The 17699-nt window shown below is 48.4% G+C and overlaps 1 protein-coding gene across 1 annotated transcript; it reads right to left on the bottom strand.

Annotated features, from left to right (window-relative positions):
• Window positions 1-9004: 9004 nt before the first annotated feature.
• LOC124700893 (basic blue protein-like) lies at window positions 9005-9479 on the bottom strand. The gene is made up of 2 exons (XM_047232949.1): window positions 9299-9479; window positions 9005-9213 (listed from the first exon to the last, which is right to left on the bottom strand). Exons 1-2 carry the CDS (start codon window positions 9477-9479, stop codon window positions 9005-9007), a joined length of 390 nt encoding a protein of 129 aa, XP_047088905.1.
• Window positions 9480-17699: the final 8220 nt, after the last annotated feature.

Raw genomic sequence — 17699 nt, 5'->3', positions numbered from 1 at the left:
ATCACCAAACCCTTTGACGTCTATTGTGACGCATCTAAGATTGGTCTTGGATGTGTGTTGATGCAAGAAGGAAAGGTGATATCTTATCTGTCCCGGCAGTTGAAACAGCATGAGCAAAACTACCCAACCCATGACCTCGAGCTTGCAGCCGTAGTGTTAGCACTGAAAGTTTGGCGTCATTACCTCATGGGTAATCGATGCGAGATCTATTCAGATCACAAGAGCCTGAAGTATATCTTCACCCAGAAAGAGCTGAATATGAGGCAAAGAAGATGGTTGGAACTGATAAAGGACTATGATATGGAAATCCACTATCACCCCGGCAAGGCCAATGTTGTAGCAGATGCCCTGAGTAGACAGCCGTGTCAGCTAAACTCCATGATCGCCGCAGAACAACCTAGTCTGCATGAAGAGTTTGAACAGTTTAGGTTGGAACTAGTTAGTGAAGGATACCTAGCCAGCATAGAGCTGCAACCTACTTTGATTGGTCAAATCAAGGAAGCCCAGAAGGAAATGCAAGCATTGCCGGAATCAAGAGTCAAATGGCAGCAGGAAAGGCACCGGGATTCACAGAAGATGAAGAAGGAGTACTTTGGTACAACGGTCGCCTATGTGTGCCGTCAGACTCAGAATTGAAACAAGTCATACTGCAGGAGGCCCACGACACCTTATACTCTATCCATCCCGGAGGTACCAAGATGTACCAAGATTTGAAGGAACAATTTTGGTGGCATGGAATGAAGCGAGAAATAGGGAGCTACATAGCTAAGTGTGATATCTGTCAGAGAGTTAAGGCAGAACATCAACGACCCGCGGACTGTTGCAACCCTTACAGATTCCAGAATGGAAGTGGGACTTAGTCGGAATGGACTTTATCACCGGACTGCCCAAATCTAGCAGAGGAAATGATTCCATTTGGGTAGTGGTAGACAGATTAACCAAAGTAGCCCATTTTATCCCCGTCAAAACCACTTATCAAGGCCCAAAGCTAGCAGAGTTGTACATCTCAAGAATAGTCGCCCTGCACGGAACACCGAAGTCAATAGTGTCAGATAGAGGATCGCAATTCACCTCAAGATTCTGGCAGAAAGTACATGAGGGACTTGGAACCCGGCTGAATTTCAGCACCGCTTATCACCCCCAAACTGACGGACAGACTGAAAGAGTCAACCAGATACTCGAGGATATGCTCTGAGCCTGTGTACTGGAATATGGATCCAAGTGGGAAGACTGTTTGCCTTACGCAGAATTCTCGTACAACAATAGTTATCAAGCCAGCTTACAGATGGCCCCCTTTGAAGCCCTGTACGGAAGAAAGTGTCGTACCCCGCTGAATTGGTCCGAAGTCGGAGAAAGCCAAGTCTTTGGACCAGATGTTCTTCGAGAAGCCGAAGAGAAGGTGCACAAGATTCGCGAGTACCTCAAGACTGCGCAGTCAAGACAGAAGAGCTACGCCGACAAGAGACGCCGAGAGATGACCTTCGAGATTGGAGATTTTGTTTATCTCAAGGTGTCACCCCTCAAAGGAATGCAGAGATTCCAGCTGAAAGGAAAGCTCGCGCCCCGATATGTCGGACCCTTCAAGGTTCTGAGTCGCCGCGGAGAAGTATCTTATCAACTGGAACTACCGGAAGAAATGGCGGCTGTGCACAATGTGTTCCACATATCACTGCTCCGGAAGTGCCTTGAAGTACCAGAGAAGACTGAAGTGTTCAAGAATATTGATCACAGATCGGTGGACCTCAACTCAGACTTGACGTATCGCGAAGTACCTATTCGCATACTGGAAGAAGCATACAGAACCACCCGCACCAGGAGTATCAAGTTCCTGAAGATTCAGTGGAGCAATCACACTGAAGACGAAGCCACCTGGGAGCGAGAGGAAGACATGAAGAAGGAATACCCCGATCTCTTTAGCACCTAGTTTTCTTTAAGATCTCGGGACGAGATCTTTTGTAAGGGGGAAAGGTTTGTAACATCCCAAGTTTTAACAATAATGAAATCAAGAGAGAGATCAAGTACTCAAAATTTGCAACAAACAAAAACTTTTTATATGCATAGTGTGTCACATACAAGATCATGCCTATGAGTGATTTCTTTTGGTGCATTTGCCATGATGGGTGTTGATATGGTTATCACATGCTAATAAACTCTAATATATGATCATAATACCCCTCTTTGAGGAAACACAAGAAAATGCCAAGTGTTATCCAAAACCCTCACCTACACATAGGTCAAAAATGCAAACCATCACCAAAGGCCACCATGGCTTGATCTTTTGTTTCTAAAATGATTATATAACTCAAACAAACCTAAATGCATCAAAGAAACCAAAATTTAATCAATTTTGAACTCAAAACCATCTCACATATGATGATGGTCACATATGCAATTTATTACATGAGCCCCTCTTTACCCCTCTGGTTAAATCATTTCTTGCACTAAACTTGACTAACCAAAGCAATGTCATCCAAGACCATGTCAAGATGATGAACTTTCATGTTGACCACCCTGGCTAGATTTGACTAGGTTGACCAGAATAAGGGTGACAAGTGAGGACTTTATATCAATGTGAAGATCATACCCAATTTGATTTTTTGCAAACAACCTTCATTTTGACCACCCCCACCACCACTCTACTGCAAATAATATATAAATCAAACCCTACAAATTTCATTCAAAAATTCCAAGTTTGAGTTCTTGCGGCCATTTGGTCGAGCACCTTGTGTGCATAAACCTGCCAACTCCATACATTGTAAAATCCAGTGGTTCCTTGCATAAACCATCAAGCCTAGCTCATCACCAGTACCTCATTGACCTCCCGGAACATTGCCAAGCACAAGGGACAAGGTGTGGTACAAGATTTCATCACCATTTCAACTAGAACATGGCATGCCGTGGCATGCCGTGGCATGGACATGCCATCACTCTCCCTGAGCCAATCCAGCATGCACCACCGTGTCATGTTGGTTCTCCACACCTCACTGAGTAGCCTCGACGCAGCCCCCGACGATTTGGTGCACCACACGAGCCACACCGTGCACGTTCAGAGTCGCCCAGACACGCACGCGCACGACAGAGCGTGCATGGTGCGCGCCACAGACGCGCCCGGCCACGTCGACGCCAGAGCTGCCTCGTTGACCCCTGCCGCCCCTCTCTGCGCCAAACGCTCCACGACGACGCTGTGACCTGCCCGGACATGGCCATTGGCCCGCGGGAACGCCGTGCGCCACGCCCACGCCGACGACGTCCGCCACGGTACTGGCTGCTTCCGTCATGCGCACGAGCTCGTCTCGCCCTCGTTTTCACCGCAATCAAGCCCTGCGTCATCGCCAGGACGTCGCCTGCCCGCGTGCATCATCGCCAGTGCCTCTGCGCCGCTGTAGCACCGTCGTTGACGGTGAGATCACCCATGCGCCCCGGCCACCTCCAGACCCTATAAAAGGAGGCACCCCCGCACCTCACTCTCCACACCATTCTTGCTCGCCTCCCTCTTCTCAAGCTCCTCATCCCCTCGCCCTGCTCGATTAGCCACCGCCGCCGTCCAATTTCACCGCCGGAGCCCGTGGAGGTGCTCGAGAAGGGCGCCGTCGATCCGGGCCACCCCCGGCGACGCCACCGCTACCGGGCGCCTCGCCGTCGTCGACAACCTCCCCACGCACACGCCGGACACCTGCAACGGCCTGGTACTCCCTCCGACCCCCTACCCGAGCCACCGGAGCTCGTCCTTCTCGCCGGAGACGACGACGATTAGCGTCCGTTCGATCTCGTTCTGATCCTACGGCTCACCTCCTCTGTACCGATTCGCTGTGTTAAACTCGCTGACGCGTGGACCCCACACTGTCAGGCGGCCCGTGGCGTTGGAAGCGCTACTGGGCCGGCCCAACTTCTTTTCCTCAGTGCAGCCCATTTCTCTTTCCCGCCTAAGCCCACGTATTCAAATTGAGATTTTCGAATTTAAATTAATTAGCCTCTGATGCTGTTTTCAAAAATTAATAGAATAAAATCTACCCAATCAAATTTGACAAATTTTATATATTTGGAAACCTTGTGAAAATATCTACAAAACTACACTGGTCCCAACCCTAAATTGTTTGTCGAATTAATCTGAGAAAATAAACAAGGCAGGGCCTTTTTCCACTTCAATTAATTATTAAAAATTGAATAAAAATGCTATTAAGTTAAAACCAAATCTCAAAAATCATATTTCAATATATCTATCAGAATATGTAACAATATTGCATCATTGTTTGCATGATCATGTCCTTGTTTAAAAATTGGCCCTAAGGCTATTTAAAGTACTTTTCAAATGAGCATATCCCTTATTAATGTGTATGAGAGCATCTCTCTCATTTAAATCTTGTCCTCACTAAGTTAACATGAAGAAGACACTATGGTTATGTAAAACTCATATTAATTTAGTTGATAATATTAAACATTAATCAAGGATTATTAAAAAGGCATGAGGTGATGCACCTCATTTAAATCTTTTTCCCAAATAATGATTATGAAGAGGTTGACCTTGGTCCACCTAGGTCATATGATATTAATTGAGGAAATTAAATCTTAATCAAACTTAATGAGAGGGAATTATTTTCTCTCAAGAAGTAAATAGCAACCCAAATTAATATTTATAATGAGAGGAAATTATTTTTCTTAAGAATAAGAATTAAATCAACTCACATAATAAGCATGTGTTATGATAGCTTAGTAAGAGTGATTCATATGTGTGCTTAGCTTAGTATTTGAGTTGTGTGGTGACTGTGTGTATTATACTCGTATTTAGACGCTAGTACCGAGGAGTACGCTGAGGAGGAGGAGGTCTACAATCAAGGAGAGGAAGACCACTTTGATCAGTACAGCAATCAAGGCAAGCTAATACACTTGCAAAGTGCAAAGCTCTCAAGGGCAAAGCACCTCACCATTTGTTTTATCTTTATTGAGCCTATCCCAGTTTTATTACAAGTTTTACCTTCAAGTTTTACTACGTTACTTTATCAAAGTACTTTTTGATTCATGATTCACTTGATCTAGAGTAGGACAATATCATCAAAGTTAGCTTAGGACAAATAAGTTAAGTTAGCACCCCTCATGACTAGTGGCTAGTGCTAAATACCTAAAATTGACTACTCTAGATGGGAACATTGTGATATGAGATGATGATGGTGAAATTTATGAAAGTAATCTTGAAGGTAAATAATACCAAGAGAAGATAGTGATTTTTGATGAAAACTAATGCTGGTTTGGATGCGATACCTTTCCAATAATGAGTACCCCCACAATACCTGATTATGGGTAAGGTTTAACTAGAAGTTTATGTATCTTAGTATGGGTTCCCTCTGAACACACATCATAGGGGTTATGCCGAGGCTGCCTCCGTTGTTGAGAAATGATGTGAATTGAGGTGAATTGTCCGGCCAAGCCCTGTGCAGTTCCCAGGTTGACAGTTGGTCTTCACTGGGAGGCCAAGCTCATGGGGAGAGGTGCTCATACTAGGGTTAGTAAATGAAAGGTTATGGTTGATGATCCGCGTACCGTGATACGATGATTCGGGGAAATCCCGACGGATGAAATCAAATATTGTGGCACAAGTGTGCAAACTCTGCAGAGTGTAAAACTATTCGAATAGCCGTGTCCACGGTTACGGACAATTGGAAAGGCCATTCTGTTTCCGTCATTAGAAATTTATGAGAAAATGAGGGTTGACTTTGAATGTGGTGACTTGAACTTGAAACCACAACGGAGTTGTGGGAATGACACTAATGTTCCCACTTGAGCTAGTGAACTTAATCGTAGTCTTGATGAAATACTTATGAAATAAAACTGGCTTTATGCAAATAAAACTAGAGCTTAGTATCCCTTATTAAAAGTTGATCTTAGTTAATTAGTATTAGTTTGCGAGTACTTTGAAGTACTCACGGCTGTGTCCCTGGCTATTCAAATGGTCAGAATATGAAGAAGAGCAGCAGTATGAGGATGACGGCTTCTAACTAAGCTCCTCGCCGACCGCCTTCAAAAGGTGATTCTCAACATCGTCCATCAAAACCAATATGGTTTCATCAGAAGTAGGACAATCCAGGACTGCCTCGCCTGGAGTTCTGAATTTCTTCATCAATGTCATCAATCCAGAAGAGAGATCATCATCCTCAAACTTGATTTCACCAAAGCTTTTGACATGATTGAGCATGATGCGGTCCTACCTATGCTAAAACACTATGGTTTTGATGACCTTTTTATTGGATGGATCAACTCAATTCTTTCTTCAGGCACCTCTTCAGTCCTACTTAATGGCGTACCAGGGAAAAAAATTCATTGTCGTAGGGGTTTAAGACAAGGAGACCCCCTCTCACCTCTCCTTTATGTCACCACGACGGACCTTCTCCAAACAATCATCAACAAAGCCTGCCAGCTTAACCTACTACATCACCCCATCCCGCCGGTCAATGGAGTCTTCCCTATAATTCAATATGCAGACGATACCCTCCTTATTATGCAAGCCTGCTCCCGCCAACTTCTTTTTCTTAAAGGCATCCTAGAAGCCTTTGCACAATCAACAGGCCATAGGGTTAATTTCGCGAAGTCATGTCTCCTCCCCATTAATCTCGCTAATGAGAAAGCGGCTCATATGGCTGGTCTTTTTGGCTGCAAGCTCGAGTCCGTCCCTTTCACTTACCTTGGACTACCGCTTGGCCTAACCAGACCCTGAATTAGAGACCTTGGTCCCCTCTACTCAAGGATCAACCATCGCCTTACAGCCACTGCCTCTTTTCTTTCCCTTGATGGACGAATCATGGTGGCTAAGGTTATCCTTAGCTCTCTGCCCACCTTCTATCTCTGCACTCTTAAGTTAGTTGATGGAGTTATTGGAATTGTGGATAAGGCTAGGAGAATTGGCGTTTGGGGCAAACTGGAAAATTCCAATAAACCTAAATCCTTGGCGACATGGGACCTTGTATGTAGGCCAAAATCCAAAGGGGGTCTTGGTATCACAAATCTAGCTGCCCACAATGAGGCCCTACTTATCAAATTCTTACACTAATTCTTCAATAAGGAAAACATTCCTTGGATCCATTTAATTTGGAGGAGTTACAACAACTCCTCTCCACAAAGCACCAACATCTCTAGCTCTTTTGGGTGGAGAGACATTATCAAACTCTGCTCAAAGTTTAAAAGCATTGCCTCCTGCTCCATTGCATCTGGCGATACTGCACTCTTTTGGAGCGATAATTGGACTTCAGATCTCCCAATGATAAGGTTCCCAAGGCTCCATTTCTTTGCTATTAACAAACTTGCCTCAGTAAAGAACATCCTTGACCTGAGTGACCCCATTGATGCTTTCCACCTTCCTTTATCAAACCAAGCTTTTGAGGAATTCCATGAATTTAACCACCTCATTGAACAAACAAGGTCTGCTCGGAATGCGGATGGTAATGATATTTGGTCTTATAGCTGGGGCAATCATTTCTCTGCCAACAATTTTTATAAATTGAACTTTGAGCACATTCAAGCTCCAACTTTCTCTCCCTAAATGCACACCAAAGATAAAATCTTTCTTCTGGCTCCTTGCCAATGACCGACTAAACACAAAGGATATGCTCACAAGGAAAAACTACAATTTCGAAGACAATGGGCTGTGTCAAATTTGTGACAACAGATTGTTGGAAACCAGGGATCATCTTTTCTGGAGCTGTACTTTCAGTAGGCAATGTTGGGCAAAAATTAACATCATGATCAATGACAGCCTTGAATTCCCCGGATGATTACAGCAGCTAGATGCAACTTTGGAAAACCTTACTTCTTTGAAGTTTTTGCCACAGCTTGCTGGAATATTTGGAAGCGTAGGAATGGTCTTATCTTTGATAATGAAGCACCTTCTGTTAGAGCTTGGACCTTTTCTTTCAAAAGGGACCTCTTCCTGCTTTCTTACAGAATGAAGGATGATCTCAAATCCTCCCTTTTAGCCTAGCTAGACGATCTGTAGTTCCTTTGGGCTATGCCCTGGGCTAAGCCCTTTTGTACATTCCTTACCTCTATCTTGTACATATTTTTCTTTTTCTTTAATAAAATTTACTGTCGGGGCCTCCCCTATAGTTTTCAGCTCAAATTTTTTTTTCCAGTTTCCCGGATGTAATCACCGGAGTACCCATAGATGGTATACGTTTGAGGTGAACCGGAAACGTGTCAACGGTGCTGTTAGCACCAACACCGACGACGCCCGAGCTCGATTTCACGAGGAGGAGAATCAGTTACGGCGTTAATCTTCTATTCCCGAGGAGGAGGAGGAGGAGGATCTGTCTCATCATACTAACAACCATGCAATTTTTTGGACAAAAAAATTTAAAAATGAAGATGGAGGCTAAAAATAGCTGTACATAAAGAAGATAAAACATGGTCGGCAAGCCATTATGTAAATCATGTACCACATGGTGTATGTGGTGAGCAACCTAAACATTATGTAAATCATGTATGTTTATTTATTGTACCCTTGTGTCTACTGCAACCAATTTATGGAACAAACGTGTCGTTTGATCCTTGGTGGTCTCAACATACAACTATCCTACTATCCATCAAGTCTAGTTTTGTTGACAGCAAGAAAAGATCGAACCACTACAGATGCCAAATTGCCTGTAAACAATACTTACATGCACAAATTAAATTCCTTTGGCAGTCAGGTGCACTGAAACTGAATGTGACACAAAGTTCATACAACTCTGGTACTTTTTTCTTAGAATATCCTCCCAATACATAAACCTGACAACGTGCGAATGTGTAGCTCTTAAATCTGGTACTACAACGTTGCAGGATATACAAATCTGAAATTTAAATTTGAAAGCGTCAGAAGTGACTGATAAAAAGCCGCATCCTACGGAGAAACCGAGACATGAACTGAAGCAGTTCGAACTGCGTGATGCTACATGGAAACACCGGAACGTGAAGACCCATCGTCTAGCAGACAACCAGACCGGAGCATACGCCGCTGATAGCTAGAGAGCCAGTGAACGGATCAGTGGACGTTGACGGCGAGCTTCATGCCGCCCTGGCAGTGCCCCTCGACGCCGCAGATGAAGAACCACTTCCCGGCCTTCGTCAGCGACAGCTTGTCGTCGCCGCTGGTGAACGTCGGCGCGTTGCCCGGCACGGAGCAGGAGGCGAAGCTCCGCTCGTCCACCACCACCACGTCGTGGTCGCCCTCCCCCGACGAGTAGAGGAACTCTGCACGCGCAAAATCGACAAGTTCAGTGATGGCTCAGCTCAGATTCACGCCGATCGTGCGCGTCGAACGGTTGCTGTCACGTACCCAGCGTGTCGCCGACTCTGAACTTCTTGCCGTCGGCCCAGGCGCCGTAGTCGATCCCGAGGTCCCAGCCGGAGCTGTCCCCGACAGTGTACGACGCCGCGGAGGCCGACGCCGGGAGCAGAGCTGTCACGGCGACGACGGCGGCCAGGGCGGCGAGCAGCGTGATCGCGGAAGATGCCATTGCGCTAAGCTATGGTAGTGGTTGTTCTTCTACGCTGAGGGCTACCGTACGCGCGCGTTCACGTATATATATCGGGTCGCGGTTCGTTTCTTCGTGCCTTCGTGGTGCTGTTAAAGCCGGCCTGCTTTGCTAGTTTGGAACAAGGACGAGCAGCAGCTCTAGGTGTCATCGATGCATGTAGAGTTAAGATCGAGGTGATATTTTGTTTGTCTGACACGCTGGATAACACGCGTCCTCTCTCGCTTTGTCAAGCCACATCAATGCCACGATATAGCAATTGGTGCCACACTAGGCTTTGATCTTGATCTCGGTGCTACAAACTTCGTTCTAAATTATAGGATGTTGTGAGTATTTTAACGTGGATTACATATATATGGACTAAAATTAGTAAATGAGACATACCAAAATACTAGGTACATGGGATACATAGAAATCTTTTATTTTTTATGAAACACATTTCAGACGCTCGCAAATTCATATATACACTCACCCCTACCAACACACACCCTACCTCTAAGCATATCAGACAGACTAGATCCAAGAAACTGATTCAGTGGGTCTTAAGATTAACGAAGTCACCACAAATGACTCTTTTTTTTTTTTGAACGAGAGTCACCACAAATGACTCCGTTGAAGCGGATGCCAAAAAGAGAGAAGCTACCAAATTCCTAGAACATAACTTATATTAAAACTCTACACATAGAACATGTTCCCCACCCCCTCCTGCCGCCGGCCGGCCGGAGATAGGAGATTGATCTATGGACGAGGCAGAGGTGGAGCGAGCGTTAGGTTTAGGAGGTGTGGTTTTGTTGGACGACAGATCAAGTATGTAACATTCATTTGACCAGAATGATTCTAGTTAATTATCATGCTAATCCTTTTAAACCGCACAAGAAAGGAAGTGATCAACTTTACTCCCAAGGGTAAAATGTCGATAATCCGCCTCATCCAACGCTCTAAGAGTTATTGTGATAAAGATCAATATGATCAAAGGGGTTTCGGTCCCAATCTTTCACAACACACCATATAACCAATAACTAGGTAATTCCTTAATCGAAAATCAATCGTAAAACTTGAAAACTTTCAGATGTTGGAACTGATCGGAATCAACTCCCAAGCATACCAACACATCAAACCATCAAGATAAGCAAGCAAACACGACACCCCAAATATTAGGACTTTTCTGGTGTATCTTTTATCTCGAAAGTTCAACCTAAGGATACATATGGCGGCTGCAAAAACCCTTAATAGGGTGACTCCACGTATACTAGGTAATATATATCCTTCCCCGCATCATATTGTGTCTAACATCTTAGTAATAAGCTGTGTCTTCCTAATAAGTTTGAAATGCTCAACTTACTAGGAAGAAAGTATGCAATCTAACTTTTTTGTCCTCGGAGAATATTTAATAAGATTACGTTTCGATAGCTATATTTGGTAGATTGGATTTGTCTAGCTTGCTTTTTCCAAGTTTCGAGAAAGGCATTTTATTTTCTTAAGAAAATATGAAAACAAATTTAGATGTAGACAATATTGTGTTCTATGTACGCTACAAAATTTCAATTTGAGATAAATTATATTCGGCGTTGCAAAAAAAATGACAGAAATTGATAGATTTTGAGGCTTTGAAATTTTATATTTCACTGCTATAGATGTCTGATTTTGCCATTTCATAGCGGTGAATATGTGCTATTTTGAGTTGAAAATTTGCATGTAGGTAGAACACAACATCATCTACATCTAGATTTATTTTTCAGTCTATTTTGAAAATTTAGGTGGTTGTTTTTGAATTTTTTTTAAATGAGGCGACATGTAGCTCTGGCTACATTTGTTGTTTCGGCATGAAAGATATATTGAAAACATAGAAATCTTAGTGGACTCTGTGATTAGAAATTGCGTCTAACTCAACTGGATGATACTGAAGACTACATCCGCTTATCTCTGAAACAATATTACGTATTTTGCAATAGAATGAGAGTATGAGAGTACTTGGACAATTGGACAGCTAGACACTAAGATACAAAATACAAGTCTTTGTTTTTTCTCATTGTACGCATGCGAAGAGAACCTATCATTTCCTAGTACTCGAGTACCTGTGAGTAAGATTTGCTTGACAGTTGACATGTATCACGATCCCAACTAACTACGGTTGGTATCAAACAGAACTTAGCTAAAAATGAGGCCTAGCTAGCTACCGTTGCAACCTAGAGGGCAAACGTCATCCCTCTTGGCGATGAGGACGCAGAGCCGGTCAGCGGGCCGCCGGAACGCCCATACCTCGACGCCGTCGTCCACGACGAGGCCGCAGTGCCCGATGAACTTCCTGTACCCCCTGCCGTTGATCACCGTGCCGTCGGAGCGGTGGAACTTGTTCAGCCTCAGCTCCGACACGCCCAAGCCGGCCCCGGCGCCGCTCACGTACACGGACACCGGAACCCCCGCGTACGTCGTCGCCTTGGCCCTCTTCCCGTTCTCCCCCCTCCTGGCCTTCCGGTCGGTGCAGTCGAAGCCGCACGCCGCGATCTCGTCGGCGGAGAGGAAGGCGCGGAAGCGGCGGGAGGCGTCGGACGGGAACAGGAAACGCGCCTGGCGGGAGTCCATGTCGGACGGCTGCAGGACCTTCTCCCCGACGTAGTGCAGCAGCAGGTCCCCGGGGAGGTCGAGGCGCGGAAGGACCTCGGCGCGCACCCACGCAGGCACCGTGTCGCGGGCGGCATCCAAGGCTCGGTTGTTGTGGGCGGCCGCGACGGGCGGGTGCGGGTTGATGACCCTCCTCCTCCTCGACCGGCGCGCGCGGCGGGCTGCCCGAGGGAACTGGATTGCGAGGAGCGGCGTCACGGGGCGCGGGGCGGCGTCGGCGCCGCTACTGGTCGACGGCTGCTCGGCCTTGACGAGCGCCTTGCTCGGCGGCTCAGAGTCTTGGTTTCTTGGGGCAGATGTCATTCCAAGGTCCATCACGGCGAGCAGCAGCAGCAGCCCGTCGGGGCCACCACTCGTGGGCCCCTCGGCCTTGACGCGATCGGTCGCAGCGGGAGCACGCGGCGACGCGGACGGCAGCCTGAGGTGGAGGTCGAGGTCGATGGCGGCCGCCGCCGTCGATCCAGGCGCGCGCTCCATCCCCGGCTCAGCATCTTGGTTTCTTGGGGTAGATTGCATTCCAAGGTCAACCAGGTCCTCCAGGTCGAGCAGCCGCGTATAGCGTCGGACAGCGATGGCGCTGCCGGCCGCCGGCTGCTCGATCTTGACGCGCTTGCTGTTCGGCTCAGAATCTTGGCTTCTTGGGGCAGATGACACTCCAAGGCCCACCCCGTCGAGCAGAGGCGGCGGCGGCGGCGCGTCCCCGCCGCTGCTCATCCGTGGCGCCTCGGACTTGACGCGATCGCTTCCCCGCTCATCCGCGCCGCCGCGCGCTCCCGCTGGAGAGGAGCCGCTGAAGCGCGCTAGGTCGAGGCCGAAGACGATCGGCCCCGTGCCTCCGCTCTTGGGCTGCGCGGCGGAGTGAGGAACGCCGGCCGCAGGAGGAGTGCGCGGCGAGGGGGAGGGGGAGGGCAGGCCGAGGTAGAGCTCGAGGGCGACGGCGCCCGCCGCCGCCGCCGTCGATCCACGCGCGTCTTCCATCGCAAGCTACCGCCGCCTCTCGCAAGCTCCAAGTCGGCTGGAAATGGGAATCATTTCAGGGGCTCGGAAATTCATTTGGGGGCAGAATGTTTATACGCCGTACTGTACGGCCGCAAGAAATGGACGGACGAGGAGGAGCCTACGCACCTAGGGTTTTCGCAATTTACGGCGCTTTCAAAGCGAGCCCACGTCCAGTCCGGCCCAAAGTCCATGCCACCATATCCAGTCCAGTCCAATACTAGCCCATTCGCCCACACCATCCAACTTCTCCACGGTCCCCTAAAATAAACTTAGGGCATCTCCAACCGGACGTTCAGCGATCGATTGCGTCCGCGAGATCCTAAAATGCGTCAGGACCAGGTTCCGCGGAGACGCAAACGCGGCGCATATTGACGGACACTACGCGGACGCGCAAAGTGACGCTCGCTTTTCCAACGGGCCCGACTGACTGCGAGCCATAGGGTTGTATCAAGCGTATCGCTTCCGCCGTTGCCGCTTCGATGGTCATCGCTTCCGCGTCTGCGGTTCACCATCAATGTCGCGGCTGCCTCTTCTGCGCGCATTGGCGAGCGGCGGCTGGACATCTGCGCGGCCATCAATGGCATCGTATCTCGCGCGTGCCCGGCCTTTAAAAGTCGACCGGTTGTCCCTGCCATCGTCCACACCACCGACACCTCCGCTACCACCCGCACCACCGTGCGCCGCCGCATAACCATGGGGAAGAAGATCCACGACTCTGAGGCGTCCGGCAGCGGCGCCAAGAAGGACACGCGGAGAAACAGGGTACCGCTTTCCGTCGATGTGGCGCGGCTCATGCACGCCAACTGGACGCCGTGCCACCGCTGGCGGGACGTGCACCTACCTGGCGATGGCTGGCGGCTCAGCCACCTCTGGGTGCCTGTCCCGCCCGTGCCTCTGCGCGAGCTAGAGAGCACCGAGATCCGGCGTAGGTGGCGGTACCTATCGTCGGACCTACGCGTCGATTCCGCCTTCACCGTCGACTCCAATAGCTGGCATAGCTGGCGCGAGACCGAGGAGGATCGCGGGCTTCCTCGGCGACCGAGACTTCCCGTTTGAGCGGCCACCACCGCATCATCGTCAAACACGGCAGCCCTCTGCACCTCCACAGGACAACGACGACAACGAGGACTACGATGCACTAGCCTACCACAACGAGGATCCCAAGGACGACTCAGACGACTTTGTCGCCTATGTCTTCCATGAATGGCAGGCAGACAAGGCGGAGGGCCGCAAGTTCGACCTCTCGCCAGCGATGACCGACTATGAGATAGCGAAACTCGGCGTTCTCGTGTCGCAGGTGGACCGACCGGTGCAGCCGCCGCTGCCCTAGTACGCCACCGACATCATGCCGCCGGACATCACACTCCAGAACTCGGCCCCGCAACCGCCGCCTCCGCCTCCGTCGTTCAGCCCGTGGGATGCTCCACCTCCACCACCGGCGGCACCGACGTATGTTTTAGCGGTTGCCAACTGGCCATGGCAGATACTGGATTTCGTCGTGCTCGACGACGATGACGAGGAGTAGGCGCAGGCGTCGTGTTAGTTTATATTTTTATTTTCATTTCTTCACTATATAAATTATGTTTTATGCTGAAAAAATGCAAAATCCAAAAAAAATGTGTCGTGCCGCTGGGGGTAGGGGTGTAAATGGTACGGATAATTTCCGCTCTGAATCCACACATCCGTATCCATTTTTGAGGATATGGTATGCATTTTTAGAAATCCGCTGAATATGGATGCGGATGCAGATAGTGGTCAAGCGGATATCCGGTGGATACGGTAGAGGATATGGTATTAATACTATCCGACGGATACGGATTATCCGCCATTTTTTGCGGATTATCCGAGGTCCTCAATGAGGATAATCCGAGAAAATTAGCCCAACCCCTAATATTTAGACAATATAGTTAGTTCATCGGCTAAAATATGTATGCTATTAGCATGCAATTTGCTTTGTTGTTGTTGCGGTCAAAACCCACCGGCGGGCAGCGACGGGCAACACAGTAGAGCCGGGAACAACTTAGGGCTGCGGCTAGCCCTGGTCCCTCCGAGCGACGGCCCGCAAAGCCTTCTGGTCACACGTCCGATGCTGATTGCAAGGGCGTGCCACTCGACCTATACCCGGTCGGGAAGGTGATGGAGATGCCTCGCTTAGTTTCCTGCATGGCATACACGTAAACATTAAATACGAGCCTCGATCGGCTCTCAGGTTATCCTGTGAATCGGCTCAAGGAGCCGATCCACCCATGATTCGTACAAGGTGTCCGAATATATGGTGGTCCTGCTTGATCAAGATAAAGCTAATGAGATCTACGACGATTTAGGGTTTTCACCGCATAATCGGATCATCCTACTCACGGTAGGGCCTCGCGGCCACGCACGGTGATCGTAAGCCGATCCTAAACAAGGCCTAAAAACCAACACTAGGTTGATCCCCGGAACATCCTGTTTAGGACTAGCGAACAACATCCTACGTGCCGCTGGATCCTCCCACCCTTTGTAAGGCCTAACTATTGCAGATATTAAACTAATCCTTGTAGAACAAGGAGCAACCGTAACGGATCAGATCTACTAAATAACGATCAAGCGGGGTGCCGCCCCTACACCTAAGATGGGTGTAAGGGCGGCTAGATATGCGAGGGTTGCACTACGACAGCATATGATACGAAGAACAATGCTAACCCTAACATATCTATGATAACTACGTTGCTCGCCATCAAAAAGGCTTCGATACGAGCAACGCATGAACAACATAAAGCTTGTGCTGCCTAGATCGCAAGATGCGATCTAGGCGCATGTTGCTACCGGTAGAAACCCTCGAGATGAAGGAGTTGGCGATGCGCCGAGATTGATTTGGTTGGTTGAACGTTGGTTGTTGTTTATTCCATAAAACCTAGATACATATTTATAGTCCAGGGGACTTTCTAATTTAGGCGTGCACCTAACCGTCCACGGGTAAAACTCCATCTAAGATACGATCTACTAAATTACAGATATATGGGCAATCTAGCCCATTTTGCATATAAGGCCGATCCACGTATTTCTTCCGTATATAACCTTTAAGCTTACCCTGATCGCGGCCCACCTCTAACTCGGTCAAATTCTGGTGATAACACATGCCCCCCTGGTTTTGGAATTGATAATTCCAAAATCACTCCGTTTTTTCTTCGTCGGGTCATGTCATGGCAGAGCAGAACCGTCGCAGCATTCTTCATCATGATGCCTTGTCTTCTCAACTATTCCGCGTGATTTGACCGTTGTCTTTGGGCACCGCCTCCTTGGAAACTGCCGTGGCATTGAATTTCTACTATAGCCCCTTTATTTAACCGCTCTGAGCAGTTTGCCACTTCATCATCTTGCTCTGTTCTGGCCATCGGCACCCAAAAAACCCCCAATCTCCCATAGCCATGTCTTCCTCTTCTTCCTCTTCCACCTCGTCGGTCTTCTCTGATTCCTCCTCCTCCCATGAGCCGACGCCGGAGTGGGGCTCGTTGGCGGCGCACGACATTCTCGCCCCGACGACGTGGGACCTGGAGGAACACGATTCCTCCATCTGGTCTGAGGATGACAAATCCCTGACCGACGGAGAGGGCGACCTTCAATTCCTCGTCGAAGGGGAAGAGGAGGCGGAGAGCGAGGACGACCGCTTCTCCTGGGACGATTTCACCTCTTCCGAGGAAGAGGTGGAGGAGGAGGACGACGACGACTCTCTTGAAGGTTACCCACCAGCGAAGCGCCTCCGCACCTGGTGGGACGACGATAGTGATGACGACGATGAGGAAGATGAGGCTCCCGTAGAAGGCTACGGAAGCTTCGATGAGGAGCCTCTCAGCAGCTGCGCCGGAGGCAGCGACGACGAGGGCAGCAACGGCCCCTAGATTAGGGATCAGTAGTAGTAGTTGGCTTTTGCCCTCTTCTCCCCTGAGCAATCGGCTCTTTCTTTGTAAGGAATTCCCCTATTAATGAAGAAAATTCCCTTAATTAATTTCGCTTCCTTGTCAACCTTGCCGATCGTCGAATGGGGCTGCCGTACAGAGAGCCGATAGCAGAATATCGGCTTGCATTGCGATCAGAGGCCAAGCTGTTGCTTGAACACGCAGTCCAACAGGCCTCAATAAGCCTAATTCTCGTCCAAACCATCAGATTGAACTCCTCAGCAACCACTAGGAGATTCGTCTCACACATCATGATTTCTGGTCTGAACCGATTCCGTTAACTTGCTAATTTGAGCTTATTCCTCTAGAGTCGATATCAGCGTATCGGCTTTGTTATTCTGAAGTCGATGCCCGTGCATCGGCTGTATTTGCATACTTTTATCTCCATACGTTTTCTCAAATCGATGCCTGCGCATCGGCTGTGATTTTATTTTTTACTGGTCGATTTTTCTAATCGGCCCCCAATGTTTTTTACTTGACACATGTTTACACATGTTTATCTGCGCATGCTCATCTGACATGTTTATCTGCGCATGCTCATCTGACTATATGCCCCCCGAGCCGAATCTGTTAGGTAACTGCAGATATCGGCTCTGTAGTTTAGCCAAGGCGTCGGCTTTGGTAGGATCAATGTTGATTCTCTTTG

This window comes from Lolium rigidum, chromosome 3 (assembly GCF_022539505.1).
Source record: "Lolium rigidum isolate FL_2022 chromosome 3, APGP_CSIRO_Lrig_0.1, whole genome shotgun sequence".
Classification (NCBI taxonomy): domain Eukaryota; kingdom Viridiplantae; phylum Streptophyta; class Magnoliopsida; order Poales; family Poaceae; genus Lolium; species Lolium rigidum.
This window is presented reverse-complemented; position numbering and strand designations above follow the sequence as displayed.